Source organism: Megalopta genalis, chromosome 1 (genome assembly GCF_051020955.1).
Source record: "Megalopta genalis isolate 19385.01 chromosome 1, iyMegGena1_principal, whole genome shotgun sequence".
In the NCBI taxonomy this organism is placed as follows: Eukaryota; Metazoa; Arthropoda; class Insecta; order Hymenoptera; family Halictidae; genus Megalopta; species Megalopta genalis.
The window spans coordinates 22,321,447-22,337,792 of record NC_135013.1 but is presented as its reverse complement, the minus strand read 5'-3'; the positions used below and the strand labels follow the sequence as shown (position 1 = coordinate 22,337,792).

At 42.1% G+C, this 16,346-nt stretch overlaps 1 protein-coding gene across 1 annotated transcript in view; it reads right to left on the bottom strand.

Annotated features, from left to right (window-relative positions):
* LOC117221499 (discoidin domain-containing receptor 2) overlaps window positions 1–16,346 on the bottom strand; it is a 331,317-nt gene that overhangs the window by 151,456 nt on the left and 163,515 nt on the right. Inside the window, exons 3-4 of the mRNA XM_033472520.2 lie at window positions 8,954–9,132; window positions 603–708 (exon numbers count right to left, since the gene is read on the bottom strand). Of these exons, the coding sequence (XP_033328411.1) occupies window positions 603–708; window positions 8,954–9,053 (206 nt within the window). The 5' untranslated portion in view covers window positions 9,054–9,132. The remainder of the gene's footprint in view (window positions 1–602; window positions 709–8,953; window positions 9,133–16,346) is intronic.

Sequence of the window (16,346 nt, the reverse complement as noted above, 5' to 3'; positions counted from 1 at the left end):
TCCTATTCGAATTAGAAACGAAAACGAATACGTGAGAGATGAGCCCCTCGAAAGTTCGCATTCAGACGTAGCCGGTTATCGCGGCGAATCTCGAGGTCGTTCGGCGGCAGCAATCGAGCCGAAGCGCAAATCCATTTCCCATGCTCATTCCCGCGGAACTACATCTCGCGGAGCCGTTCCCCATGATTCCTCCATAGCGGGTCTGTTGAACAAGCGGCAGTAAAACTCGGGTGCGAGCGGCTGCTCGCGGAGCGAACCAGCTTACCCTCGCGGCATCCAGCCCCATCAGTTAGGAGCCGGCCTCTCTCCCGCGATCCATCGTTATAACAGCTATTCGCAGATACAAGCTGGCGTGTAACGCCGTCGTAAAGACAGAGCTGCGCCCCCGTAGCGAGGCTCGAGGGCCCACAGCTCGGCCTTGCCTCTGTTTGGTTTCGCCTCTGTGGTTCGTGTCCCCTCTTCGCCCGGCTCGATCGCGATCCGATGGCGCGCACAGCCAGCGTAACAGAAGGTGCCCGGTAGATACGAATGACGAATGGTTGGGTATCGGGACTGCGCCTCTGCGAGTACTATGCTATCGAAAATGAAAAAGCGTCGCTTACCGTGCTAGGTTCGGGCCGACGTTTCCTGCGTCGAAGGTAGAGCTGGCCGTGATATCCGCGTCCGGGATCGCTCTGGATTCCATGCCGAGCGGCGCGATGCATTGGGCTGCAAACAAACGAAACGATCCTGCAGGTTAAAGCTCCCACGAATTTACATAGGGGTGTATGTCGGTGTGCCCGGCTGGCCTCCACTTCCCCCAGCCCACCCCCTGCCCAGCGCCCAGCCTCCTCGCCCGGCAGAAGGGGCCCCCTTCTGGATCATAAACGGCTAAATAACCAGCTAACCGAGATGAATCCGCCGGATAGAGCCGGTTTACGTTCTTGTATACGACCGCATCTCCTTTCTCTTCCTTCGAGATGGGAGCCAGGGCGCGGGGAGGAAGGACTACCTCAACGTTTCCCTATCTCCGGGACCGATCAAATTGTTTCATAGGGGAACACGGCAGCGTTACGAGGATGCAATGTATCCTGCTACCAGGAACGGACTATCTTGATACAATATTGTCCGGCGCGAGCGTTCTCCCCCCCCCCCCACTGTTATTTACGGTTTTGTTCCCGTCACGCGTCGTCACATCGCGGAAAGTTCGAAACACCTCGGCCCACGGTTCACCGGACCGAGTTCCTCGGATACTGCGACGCGGTGCTGGGCGCTTATGGTATGCCGATCGCCGGGATCAGGACTTGCCCGTCGCTTCTACAAAACAGCCGAGATTCGACTCGGCGCGCTGGTTACGATAGTGTGAACAGCCTTGCAGTTTCATGTAGCGAACCATTCAATTACGCGTTAAATTATTAATCAGTGCTCGTTATTATGTTATAGATTGGTATTCGTATAAATTAAACGTTGCTAATTTCACCATTATGCCCGCGATTTTGAATTTTGTATCCGCTCTTTAATGATCGCGCGTGAAACGCCGATCTGTTAATTAAATTTAGATGTTATGCTATCGATATAAATTAGTATGATAGATGAAGTAGTATTGATGATCAAATTTTTGTTGAAATTAGCGACAGTGACGATCAAGGGAGAGAAGAAAATAAAATGATCAAAGTCTTTGATAATTTGGAACTAGGAGGGTACATAAATTATCGAATAATCGAACGATTTTAAATTAAAACGCGGTTTCCATATTTACCCGGAGGTTGCAGCGAATTTCCGATGAATTAAATCAGTCTATAAGCACGAATTCGATGGAAGGAATATACTATTCGCTGTCTATAATCGCGCTTCCTCGTATGATCGTATATAATCGTCTTACTCCCTTATAATCCTATCATCAAAATGAACATCGATCGGCGAGTCAGAAGGAATAAGTTAACAGCGAACCGTTAGCCAATGAACGACCGCAAAATTATACATGCTGCTTTTTGCATAATCATGTAATCGTTAATCTGCCTGTTCTTGCTTAAACTAAAAATCGGTGATCACGAAATATCTCGTTTATACAGGGTGTTCCGCCTAAATAAGGCCACCTAAATATGTCCTCTAATTTTGGCGGTGCAACAAATATTTTGCATGCTATTCGAATGGTTCGAAGAAATCGTTATATTGCAAAAATATTTCTCTCCGAGGTCATCTTTTTCGAAGTTTACGAGGTTATAGATGATTTCTTTCGCGTACAGTCGTATATTTTTTTATTGCATTGTATAGTTGATGTAAAAATACGTTTAGATATGCACATTAAATGCACATTTTCCTGCTGGAAACCGAACATTCGCGGAAAATAAAAAATAGCATAATAATAATAATAATTTTATAATATAACATTTACGAATATCATCAAAATGGGAGTGAGAGACATATATAACTGAAATCGGCAATTACTTAGTTGACAACCCAATATATGACGGACAGTTCTTAAACATTTTCTCATTTCACTTATATTATCAAAAGTAAGATACGAAGGACGCTTGTTCGTAGGATATTTTTTAATTATTTTAGTGTATAGATTCAGTTTTTCAAGTATAGACGCATATTTCTAAGACATCCTGTATAGTTCCATTGCAAATCCGTCCAGTCAACTAGCATAACTTTAAATAAAATTTCTGTCTGCATGTGAAACAATCTTGTACCGAACTTTTTAACGAATAGTTACGTGTCAAACTTTAAATTGATGATGTCATCACTACTAAGATTTTCATAAATCCCCAAAGTGACATTATCTGAAACATCCACTGGCAATTTTTCAATCTAAGCTGGAGCGGTGAAACTAGCATAACTTTGGCTAAAGTCTCTCCGTTTGCATGCAAAAATTTACTTTTCTAAACATTTTCTCATTTCACTTATACCATCAAAAGTAAGGTACGAAGGACGCTTGTTCATAGGATACTTTGTTAATTATTTTAGTGTATAGATTCAGTTTCTCAAGTATAGACGCATATTTCTAAGACATCCTGTATAGTTCCATTGCAAATCCGTCCAGTCAACTAGCATAACTTTAAATAAAATTTCTGTCTGCATGTGAAACAATCTTGTACCGAACTTTTTAACGAATAGTTACGTGTCAAACTTTAAATTGATGATGTCAACGCTACTATGATTTTCATAAATCCCCAAAGTGACATTATCTGAAACATCCACTGGCAATTTTTCAATCCAGGCTGGAGCGGTGAAACTAGCATAACTTTGGCTAAAGTCTCTCCGTTTGCACGCAAAAATTTACTCGTATTCGGTAATGATTAACGAGCGATATCTGTGAAATATGAAATTGAAATAGTTTTCTAGTTCCGCCGCAACGAATTTCCAAATTCGCATTAGCTTTCGGCCGTCAACACCAAGGTACCCATTAACGGCAGTTTCTCATTGCCGGCCGGCCGAGGTGCACGCAACAGGGTTTACATTATTTCGAGCCCGTCCAATGAAGAATACATTGAATTCTCGAGGTCGTTCGGTTCGCCTACGAGAACGGTTCGATTATCGACGGTGGCGAGTGCGGTCGAGGCGGAACGGTCCGCCGGTCCGGCCGTGTCGATTGCAATTTATGCATATCGGAGTTCTATTACCAACTAAAACGCGGATCGGTAAAATTCGCCGGTGCATCGTTTCGACAGAGCGGTGGAAATACACGGCAAATAACGATAGCACCTAATGCCGGATATCGAGTGCAGGTGTACCGGAACACCGTGATGGGAGGTTGCAGGCTTGTGCCTCGAGTAGCCAGAGACTCGGCGAGAATTAATGGCAGGGAATTCGAGCTTATAACGGAAGGAATCCCTGCTAAGCCATCGAGAAACAGAATGGGCATGTAGGTAGCCATTAATATCAGTAAAAGTTTGTACCATTCTTGGACGAATCCGCCGTCGTAATTCTGCCGGTGGATTTCGAGCGAGGAACGTTATCATCGTAAGATGAAATTCCTACGGACTGCGAATTTGTCCTGGGAAGAACATCGGTCTATGCTTCGGACAGGGGAATGGGGCAATTTGCTGCACAATTCGACTAATACGGAATGGTACACGAGATGTCGTACCATTTAGCTCCGTGCTGAACGTGTTTGTCTTTCACGAAATTGACGCAAGCTATCCCGAAACGGAAAAAACAGAAACTTGAGTTGTCCTATTTGAGTCCTGTTTAGTTGTCCGTATTACGGTTCGTCAAGGTTTTTAAATTGTTAGAACATCGGGAGATTTATTCAACAGACCCTCGAGATCCTAATTTTGTAACACTGTGCCTTGGATTATGCTGTCTGTATTACAGTTCGTCAAGGTTTTCAAATTGTTAGAACATCGGGAGATTTATTCAACAGAGCCTCGAGATCCTAAATTTGTAACACTGTGCCTTGGGTTATGCTGTCTGTATTACAGATCGTCAAGGTTTTTAAATTGTTAGAACATCGGGAGATTTATTCAACAGACTCTTGAAATCCTAATTTTTTAACACTGTACCCCTTGGGTTATGCTGCATCAAATTGCATTTATATCAGAAAGCTCCGCTTGGACAATTCTTCCGAAAGGACACGATTCACATTCGAGAACCTCAACACTAGGAACGAAATGAATGGCGTTTAAATCTTGTTTGGTTCTCCGGCACCGACTTGCTAGATGCAATTGTACCGCAGCTTATACCATGTTATTTATTTTTCACAGTAGTCAGATGCGAATCGATAGCCGGAACACAATGTGATCGATGGAGAACGGTCAATACCCTCGACTGTGACCGCACCGGGCATTCTTCTAAAAACAGTTCGATAAACAAGCGCCGCAGATGATTTGCTTTCTCATCCGAACTCATTAACTGCTCGGCTGCGGCTCTCGATTCGCCCGGTGCGAATTTCAATGATCGATAACACGTGGGAGGATGATAAATTCCGCGGCGGAAGGGTATCGGTAAAAATCGGCGGCGAACGATGCGGGACTCGAGGGGAAGACAAAGGGATCGCTCGAGACTCAAACATGGCGTGCTATTATTATTAATGAAGCCTGAATATATCGCGCGCGGCGTCTCGCACCCCCGGAATTCTCACGACCCTTCCGTGCAACTTCTCGGACCCCGGCGCGGGGTAAACTTGGCTCGTTCTCCGGCAGAATCCGTTTCCTTTGTCGGCACGTCCGACCTAACGAGCCACCGGTGAGATATCGCGCTCGTAAATCGATCCTGAATAACGGTTCGGAGGCGCGGAAAACCGACGCTCTCCGATCTCCTTGTCGAGGAGAGGCGCGCGCGACCCCGCGTCGTTCAATCGAGGGCCTAGGTGCAACCATAAGGCGCTCGTCGTCGCGCGTCATCGCCGGCAATCACGGCGTTCGGCGTCTCTCTTTCAGCAAAGCCACCCTTTCCGGCCGAGTTACGCCTCGCTCGAAGAAAAACATCATTAATTACTTCTGCTCTATTGACGCCGCGATGAATGGCGAACGAAACGGGGACACTTCTTCCGCCGACACGCCGAGCCCAGGAAATTTATATCGCAATTAGGAGGAGCTATTTGATATAGCGGGACGATAGCGTTTCCATTTCTTTAATGAAAAACCGTTTTCAATGAACGAACGGTCAACCCGGCTGAAGTTATGGCGACGATGGTTCTCTCTCGGCTGCCGATTTCTTCTACGTCGCGCGCCTTTGAGAATGATCGATGAGGATTCAACCGCTGTTATCGCTCGACCAGAAGTGACTAATGGTTTTATTATTTTAATACCTTCATTTACGAATTCATCGCGTACGAAACAATAACAGGTGGAATCATTCTTCTCTTTGGAGGTTCTCCTGGCAGCGAGCACGCAAGATTTTGCGGGAATATTTATCTTTGCATCGAATTCTATTAATTATTACTGTATTTGTATTACGCTGTTCAGAACTAGTTGCATGAAGCTGCAATAGAAGAAGGAAAAAATTATAGATTCGATAATGCTTACACCAGAAAATTAACATAAACCTCTAAACTTTGGTTTATTATTTGAAAGAACTGTTATTGTTTGTAGATTGATATTATATTAGATAACAATATTGATATTGTATTATATATATTATGATATTGATATTATATTGATATAACAATTGTTAAGTATATTGATATCAAACTTTTTCAAAATTGCATACATTTCTTAAATGACTTGAAAATTGAATCCAATTTTTATCGTGATTCTGTAATAAAATTACAAATGCAATTCTTTTTACTAACATCTGATAGAATATCTCAGTTTCGTTTAACATTCAAGGCGTGGACTCTTCTTTCATATTTTTAGGAATTTGATAATTCTATTAAATTCTTAATTTTTACACACTGTTTCTAAGTTCAGTGAAATATTAAGGTATCACTCAACAAACTGACGTTTAATGTCTATCGTATATAAAAAGAAAACGATTATTGAAGAAACGCGTCCAATTATCATTTTCATGTCTTACTCAAAGAAGATCAGCGAACAAAGAGCGAACATTTGTAAAGAAACGTTCGAACGTGAACGTAAAAGATGATACAAAATTTCCAGCAACGAATAGGAGATAAAGAGAGTTTAGTACTTTTCTTGGCAGAGTATAAAGATCGTTATTAAACATTGACCCGAATACGGATTCGCGAATCGACAAGAATTTATGGGACGATCCGGCGCGGGAATGGATAGCAGACATTTCATTTCAATTTTACGGGAAACTTTTGCAATCGGGCGCCGACGATCCGGAATTGGATTTCGAGGTACGGGTCGTTTGTCGTTCACTGAGGTCTCCAAACAATTCCGATACTTCTGACGAGTGAACTCGTTACATCGAAAAGTAACGCGGCTGACGGCGACAGATCGTTTAGCGAAACTAACGGGCTCGGTGGATGCTGACTAAGCCACTCCGACATGCAAATCGATGCACACCGGTTTTTCGTACGGGTTGAGGACCGATCATCGGTCAAACGTTCGATGAGAATAGCTTGCGAGACGTCCAACGAGGGAAATTTACTCGGACGTTTATTGACCCATTAAATTCCGGCGCCCTTGTCCCGAGACGGGTAAACCAATCTTCTTTGTTGCAACAGGGAATTTTCTATCCGCTTTGAACGTCTCTCTTCCTCTGTCTTCCAACGGCATTGGGAATCGATGGGCAACTTGCAAATACACGAATAAAAGTCTCCGAAATTTTATGGATAATGCGTTCACCAATACATTGGATTTTATGCACACATAGCTGATTCTCGGTATATCATGTTTAAATCGTTTACAAGCGGTATTCGTCTTCTTTATAGTACAATCTTTAATAGAACGAAGATATTTCTGATACATTAAGCTTCGAAGATCTATCTCGTTTGAAAGTGAAATATTTAACCTTTTAGGCCCGACGCGCCACTATAGTGGCTTTCGCGGATGTCATCTTTCGGAACGACACGCCACTATAGTGGCTTCCGCGGATGTCATCTCTCTGGACGACACGCCACTATAGTGGCTTGCTCTAGTAGCTCACTCGCTCATCGTTTGAATCAAATAATCGTCTTCATATGCATTGTTTCACATTTCTTTTGTCTTCACATCGATCTACAACAGTTTACAGAGTGTCCCAAAAATGTCTCGCAATCCGGAAATGGCGGGTTCCTCGGATCATTTGAAGCAACTTCTTCCTTTACAAACATTTTCTCCGAGGCACCGTTAACGAGTTATTAACGAAAAACAGTGACCAATAAGAATCGAGTACGGCTGGCGCGAGGCGGCCCAGCCATCCAGCGCGCGAAGCCCAGTTCCGCTCATTGGCTCGATCGCCTCGCGCCAGCTGAGCTCGTCTCTCATTGGTCATTGTTTTTCGTTAATAACTCGCTAACGGTGTCTCGGAGAACATTTTTGTAAAGGAAAAAGTTGCTTCAAATTGCCTGAGGAACCCGCCACTTCGCGCAGAATTCAGCCGTACCTAAAAGCCGTACCTTAAATGTGTATCTTAACCCTCTGTATTCGATGCGTCATCGATACGGCGACACAATATATTCATGTCAAAGTGGCATCTCCTTTCAATTATTATTTTTCTTCATACTGTAAACTGAACACGTAAACTGCATAATTAAAAACATAAAATCTTTTATTTGTCAGTTCCTACAAAAATATTCGAGCAGCATAATGATTTTTCATTCAATTCGGCTCTGTATAACGAAATCCCAATGTTCGCAAAATCTGTTCCGAGCGCAAAAGGTTAAATTTTATTCGAGAACGTATCGACCATTTTGTTTCAGAACATTTTGCCATCTTTCAGTAGAAATGCTACTTAATGGTAAAATGCTAAATGAAGTGATTGCAAAAGAACAATCTAATATATAATAATAAATCTATATACCTATATATATATACCTATATATCTATATAATATATCTATCCTGAACAATCTAATATATTAACAAACTCGAGTAACTAGTATTGGACACTTTATTCGCAAAATATAGGACGGCGAGTTGTGAGACACTTTGAAACGCGCCACCGGTCCCAATCCACCGCAGACGTTCGGAGCGACCGCCATAGAACGAGCCGATTCAATTTTACATTGGAAGTTTGTCGATCACCGCAAAGTAATTTCTATCAAACAAAACCGTACGTCGTCGTCGTCGATGCACGTAGCTACGAACCCGGGTATTACTCGAGCGTATTACGAGTTCGCATGCTCCGTCGTTCGTCCCCGCGTTCTCCGCCGTGAAACGTTGTTTAAATACAACTTTCCGCTAAAAGTTTCCAATTTGACGACGCGAAGGAGAGCTGCGGGAGAGCGGGGGGCAACGGTAAATCCAGCTTTTCCGTGCGGGGCCAAAGTCAATTTCGGATCGAAAGTTCGTCGGTCGCGGTCAAGCAGTTCGCGGCGGTCGCGCGCGCGCGCGCTCTGCCGGACGTTAATAAGTTATAAGAGGAAGTTTCCGCGATGAAAACTATAAAGCCCCGGCAGATTACAGCTTAGGTATACTTACAGAGGTCTACGGCGCGCGTGGTGCCGGCCAGAGCGAGAAAAAGCGAAAGACGGACGGCAGGTATCGCCCCCCCGGCGAAGAAACCGAAGCTTTCCGCCATGGCTGCCGGTTCGCGCGAGGGCTTCACCCTCGCCCTTTTCTCACCGTGACTCCGCTCGTGCCATTTCTGCCTCGTCAACCTGAAACAAAAAAGAAACGCCACCGTTACGCCACCGCTAACGATAGTTCCGAGGGCGAGCTCGTGCGGGGCTTTCGAGAGGGGCCGTCGAATGTTTCCTGTCAAAGCCCTTCTAGCCCAGCGAGACGATACAGGGAACGCGATCTGCCCGCAGACTTCGTTCAGATTAAGATCAACAGCTCTCTGCCCTTTCGTTTCACTTTTACGTAATCCATGATCGATCACTTTTTCACGCCAATTACCAGACATTTTGGTGAAGCGAATCATCTTTATGACCGTCGATCTTTATGCAAAGTAAACGTTTTTTCTAAGACGATTCTAAGAAATAGAAATTAAATAAAAATAAGTTGCTTTTTTTAATAATTTTGATAACTTGATAACAGTGTAACAATATTATTCGATTCTTCTGATGTCTGTGTAATTTTATGTTTCAGCTACACATTCTTAGTAAGTGCATAATTATCCGCGTAATTATCACGCAGTACGCGGAATTAGGGAGGTCTCGAGTTTAGCTTGCTTGGTAATTGTATCTTCTGTCATTTGTCCATCCTTGATTTTACGATAATGGGTTATAAGTTTCATTTTTTTCTCTTAAAAATCATTCATCAAATTAAATTGGAGATTGAAAAAGACAGCTGATGCACTCGTTCACAAATTCTTGTTCCACATTTTTTAGTTTTACATGCAGGATTGACAGTTATACTTTGATTGACTAACTCTAACATGTTTTCTGTCTGCTTATGTTGCAAGATAGGTGTCTTTAAATTGTAAAATTTCAAATTAACCACAATGTAATGCCTCGCAGTGAAAATAGCTAAAGTAGCATTATGTACCATTATGCTAAAAAGTTTATCCTGTTGATCCTATTAATGATAGAATGAATGCTGGATAACCTTAGACATACAGGATGTCCCAAAATTATGTTACTTCCGGGAAATTAGGGGTTCCTGAGGTCATTTGAAGTAACTTTTTTCTTTATAAAAACTTCCTCCGAGGCACCGTTAACGAGTTATTAACGAAAAACAGTGACCAATGAGAGGCGAGCTCGGCAGACGCGAAGCAGACAGTGACCAATTCCGCTCATTGGCTCGGCCGCTTCGCGCCAGCCAAGCTCGCTTCTCATTGGTCAGTGCTTTTCGTTAATAACTCGTAAACAGAGCCGCGGATTGCATTTTCGCTAAGGAAAAAGTTATTTCAAATGGCCTCAGGAACCCCTCATTTCTCGGAAGTACCATAATTTCGGACACCTTGTACGTTGATTTTGCTAGCGATCTCGTTTTCCATTGTTTCGGGTAAAAACCGTGTAATTGCAGATATTATACGCAGCGCTTTCTCGTTATCGCACCGAGCTCGGAACGAAAAACATTTTTTAGCCGACTGATATCGTATCGCACAGTTTGTAAAATTAAAGCGGCAGCGATAACGTTGCGTCAATTCCGCCAAGTACCCCAGGAATGATAACAGTACGTGTACTCCGCGAACGTCTCGAATTTAATTTGAGAAGTTATTCAATTTAAGTTGAATGAAAAATTGAAAAAGAATAAAGTTGCCGTGTAATTTAAATTTCCCTCCGTATTAATTCGTCGTTCCTGGAAAGACAGACGACGCCGCGGTATATAGGGCTTCGAAGTAATTCCGAGCACAGCAAGTCGAATCCGCTGTTTTGATTCACTTTCGACGGATCTCGGTGTTGTATGCTACCGTAATGGAATCAGAACTCCGTTGTCGATAGAAAAAGAGATTTATGAACGAGACAGAAGAGGGTGTGGGAGATAGGGTATCGCTAGGATCAATTCGGAAAACTACGAGTTTAAAAAGGCTCCCTGCAGGCTTCCCGCGCCAGTTCCGTCGGCGTCATTCATTTTTATCCCCGGCCAAACAGCATGTCGTTAAAACGATATGGACGTATCTTTTCTAATTATCCTGAGTCCGGACTCCGGTAGATCGATGCGCGTCCTTGTGCATTAATTTTCGCTGATATCGATGCATATAGAGCGTCTCGATGTCAATATTCTACAATTAATAGACCGTGGAATGTAAATAAAATATGAAACCGATGATCTTTTATAGAGATAGTGATAGTCATCTATAGCTTCAGGAAATAATTCTCTACGGTGGATGTTATCATCGATACACTGTTATATTAGGTCTACCGGAAAGTTCTGTCCGTTTTTTAATTGAAATATAACACAATTTTCATACATTTAATAATATTTATTGTAGAATATACTTTCCATCGTTATTTATGACTTCTTGCCAGCGTGATGGCAACTTGTAAATGCCATTTTTAAAAAATGATTTATCTTTAGAGGCGAAGAACTCAACTAGTGCTTGCTTGACATCAGCTTCAGTTTTGAATTTTTTTTCCTGTAAAAAGTTTTGCAAAGAGAGAAACAAGTGATAATCGGAGGGTGCTAGGTCTGGGGAGTATGGCGGATGCGACAGAATTTCCCAGCCTAGCTCTGCGATTTTCTGACGAGTCGCCAAAGCAGCATGTGGTCTGGCATTATCATCGGTAGCCATGTTTTCACGATCGCGTCTTGCTTAATAATGACATGAGACATCTTTGTTTCAGTTTATTTAGGAGAGTACATGCGTGTAAATGCAACGATAAAGAGAGATAGTCATATGTGTCTCAAATCAACATGTGCATATGGATTGAAACTTGAAGCGACACTATCGAACAGAACTTTCCGGTAGACCTAATACATCTTAAATATTTATTTCCGTTCTTACATTGTGATATAGAAAAATCGAATGCTTCGATTTAATAGAAATTAATAACATTCATATGTTGTAAATTACATATGAAATCTTCGTTATGAGACTGACTCGTTATTCTACGCGAAAGGGTTAATACGTCGACTATAATAATAATGACGTGAGACATCTTTGTTTCAGTTTATTTAGGAGAGCACATGTGTGTAAATGCAATGATAAAGAGAGATAGTCATATATGTCTCAAATCAACATGTGCATATGGATTGAAACTTGAACTATCGGACAGAACTATCCGGTAGATCTAATAGTATTTTGTTTGCTTTTATATTTTCAAAGTCTGGTAAGTTTTATCGAATTATAAAAATGAAAATGTAAAATTATTCTGTCCTCAACTTCTTAAGATCACTCAGGAAAGAAATAGATTTATATTGATATAGATTTATATTGTAACAATTTTTATTGTGCCTAAAGATCTACAGTCTAGTCATAGCGAATGACAATTCCACACTGCTGTGATTTATTTAGCAAGGGTGGAACCATGACGATAATATTGTTTTAAATTTTACATCGTAAATATTCAATAAATTTGCAATTTAATTTTAATTCATAACGAAATAATTATGAATTTCCATGCAACGCAATATTCTCCAGAGAAATGTATTCAACTCTGTGCGAAAACGCGTGGTACGAATTCAGACCATTTCGTTTGAAAAAGGTAACGTTATACGGTAGAAAGCGTTCATAAATTCGAAACATTACTGCACCTTTAAAAAAGTTTCTCTTCATCCTGAATTGTTCCTACGAAATTACCTCTTAGCGTGTATCAGTTTTAACGAATGTGTGTGCAGAAAATTCATACGTCCGAATAACGGAAATGCTTTAATCCCCGGACGAATGGTCCATACGGATACCATTTGTCAGATAAATCGTTGGGTCCGACCCAGCGCGATTTGCATTGTGCACAGCTTTTAAAAAAGTATCGTGCTCAAGATTTTATTTAAATACGGAAACTTCATTTACACATATCGCGGATATAACAGTAAATATATATGTATATAATGTATTAATTCATTGAAATATTTAAAAGATTTCCAATTCTTTTATTTTTAAAATTACTTAACTCCTTTGTTTCCAAAACTGCTGAACTCTTTTATTTACAAAACTGTTTCTTTTAGGATTTGCAAAATGCAATCTCAGATCATTTTAAATAATCAATTGATGTATTCAATGCAAAAATAGAATGACGAAAACATTTCAAGGCATTCAACCAACCGTTAAGTTACTAAATTTTACTATATTTTTTATTATAATTTTACTATTTTATTATAATTCTTAACTTACTAAATTTATCAAAAGAAAAAACACAATACATATTTAACTCCTATTTCTCTTTACTGCAGACAATTTCTGCGTTACATAAAAAACCGCGATAAAATGATCAATATTTAAAACGTCATAACAAGCTAGTACACATACGGTGGTAATCGCAATAACACTAAACCTACCAAGTACTAGAAATAATCAGAACGTATTGTCTTACAAAACTAACACAATTATCATTTATAAAATAAAACAAGACCTCTTTCACCTTAATTTCGTCAGACATTTTGTCGACTCAGTAACGATACGCATTTATGATCACTAAACTAAAATTAAAATAAAACTATAATTATCATAATCATCTTCTACCGAACAAATGGAGTCTGTACCATAACCAGAAACAGGTCACCATCCTGCACCATCTTGCAACGCATAAATTTCGCAGCAGCGGCATAATAAAAATAAAAAATATAACCTTGACATAACCTTGACATAACCTCGACATAACCTTCACATAATCTTGACATAACCTTGACATAACCAAAAATAGATCACCATCCTGCACCATCTTGGAACGAATAAATTTCCCAGCAGCGCTATAATAAAAATAAAAAATACAACCTTGACATAACTTTGACATAACCTTGACATAAACTTGACATAACCTCAATATAACCTCAACATAGCCTCAACATAACCTTCACATAACCTTGACATAACCTTCACATAACTTTGGAACGAATAAATTTCGCAGCAGCGGTATAATAAAAATAAAAAATATAACCTTGACATAACCAAAAACAGATCACCATCCTGCACCCGAATAAATTTCGCAGCAGCGAAGCCTAGCGTCGCAAAAACTCACGAAAGTTGTCCAACAATCTCCCGGCCCGCCATGAAAGCGGGGGCATTCCGAAAAATCCTAAACGCGGTGCGCAGTCGTTAAAAGATGTCCGAGCCGACTGTACGTGTGCACGTGGCATGTACGACGGTTCGAAATAATAAATTCACGAGCTCCGCGGCGCTGTTGCGGAAGAGATGTCTATAGATTTATTAGTTCGACACTGTTGTTCGCGTTGGAAGTCGCAGGCGGCAGAGGCGTTTCGGTGCGAACGTGGCCGTTCGCGTTGCACGTGCCCCCGCCGTCGGAGGGGGCCCGGCGGGGGTGCTTTCTCGCAAGAAAGTTGCGATTCCCGTGTCTGGACTTTGATGGAGTACGCCGCGGTAATTGCGCCGGAAGTGAATAAGTAATGGCGAACGGTAGTAAGAAGTCGCTGGGTCGTAGGCCTCGCGTGCTCGCATTAAACATACATGCGGCAAACGTACGGCCGAGCCGGCGTGGCAGCAGAAAATCCACAGTTTACGGGGCTCGCGCACTTTCCACGGCGTGCGGAGGGTCCCGCGGAGCCGCTCTTTGAAAATTCTTTCAGCCAGTTCCCAGGCCGGAAACTCGTTACAACGGCGAGGCACGTCAGCCTCGATTGCTGATCAAACAAAGTGCATTTCGACCGTCCGGACCGCCGTTACGACCATTGCCCGGCCGGACTTCACCAGGCTGGAGCAACGATGAATTTCACGCGGGGCACGGTCAAAGGGGTTGCTCCCCCGAAACCCCCGTTCGGGGCCGTTCGATCGGACTCGTGATTCCTAGCTATGCAAATTTTTCAATTCTCCGCGCGCGCGCGAGAAGGAACCTTATCCGGCGCGATATTCGAGAGACAGAGGGGGCCGCGAAACATTCGAATCAATTTTCCCCGCCAGCAGCCCCCCTCGCTCTCTTACTCACGGGACCTTCTCGTTCTCGCTGCTCCCAGTGTCCCCTTGTTTTCCTCTCCCTCTCGGATAACCTAGCGTTTCGATAGCGAAATTATTCATCGATTGTTTTCTTTTCATCTGGCCGGGACACCGAGGAGATTACCATGGCCCGGAGAGGCAGGTGGGACACGCGGGCTCGTCTTGGTCGTTTACGGTGGCCCCCTCCCCCGTTTTACCTCCGTGATAGCCCGGGCTTTCGCAATTATTATTCCATCGACGCGACGGAGGAGGTCCGTTTTACGATCGCTACGCCTCCGAACAATATACACGGTGTTTATGTGCGCGCCTACGGACGCGACCGATGTACCTGTTTATACGTTTCGCAAGCCCCATATGCGCGGCCCGGGCGCCCGAGCGGGGTTGCGCGCCCAGGGTTGCACGTAGTCCCGCGAAGGTAAGAGCTCCGTTAAGCCACGGTTGTAAGCCGCGAAGGCTCCCCGTGATATCCTAGTTCGACGTCGAATCTCTTCGTTTGCATAGCAATGAGTTTATGCAGATTAATACACGCGAAACGTCTACGCGTACAACGTCTCGTGGGATGTAAAGCACCGGCATCTACACGGATTCGCGGGCGTGCATGCATATTTTATTGGCGGACCGGCGCGGCGCGACCAAAGATTGCCGATCGAGAGGAGCCGGTTACGCGCGCGCTGACTCGCACGGTGCTACGTTTTTTTTCCGAACAGTTCGCCACAATTCATGACCTCGTACGATTTTTATGAAAATCGAGATTATGTTATTAAAGGTTCAAACTAACAAGTCACGCGCTACTGACATAAGCAATTTGTTTTTATCTTTTTTAAATTATTATTTTTATTACTATTATTATTATTATTATTATTATTATTATTTATTATCATTATTTTTATTTTTATTATTATATTATTATTCCGATTATTATATTAAATTATTATAATTATATGAATTATATATTATTATACTATTATTTATGAATTATATTACTATATTATTAATTATTATATTATATGAGTTATTTATTATAATTATATGAATTATATAATTGGAGTATACAAGTTAATATGACCCTTTAACCATTTATCTCATTAATATGGGCACTAATGAGCAAAACTTATATTCGGATATCAAAGTTGACATCTCTCTCTCTTACTTTAAATCAAGAATCTTGTCAGAGCCGGTTTGTCGATGACTATCACAACTTTCTCTTCGCCGTTATATTACACAAAACTTAACGCCGAATGTACCATGATCCAAAAGCGACTGATATATGTCGTCCTCTGAATATTATAAGAGAATTTACTTACACGTTTCGTCAATTTTGTAAGCGTATATGCCCGAATAAAGATATATATTTAACAATTTGTAATAGAAGCTGCTTTA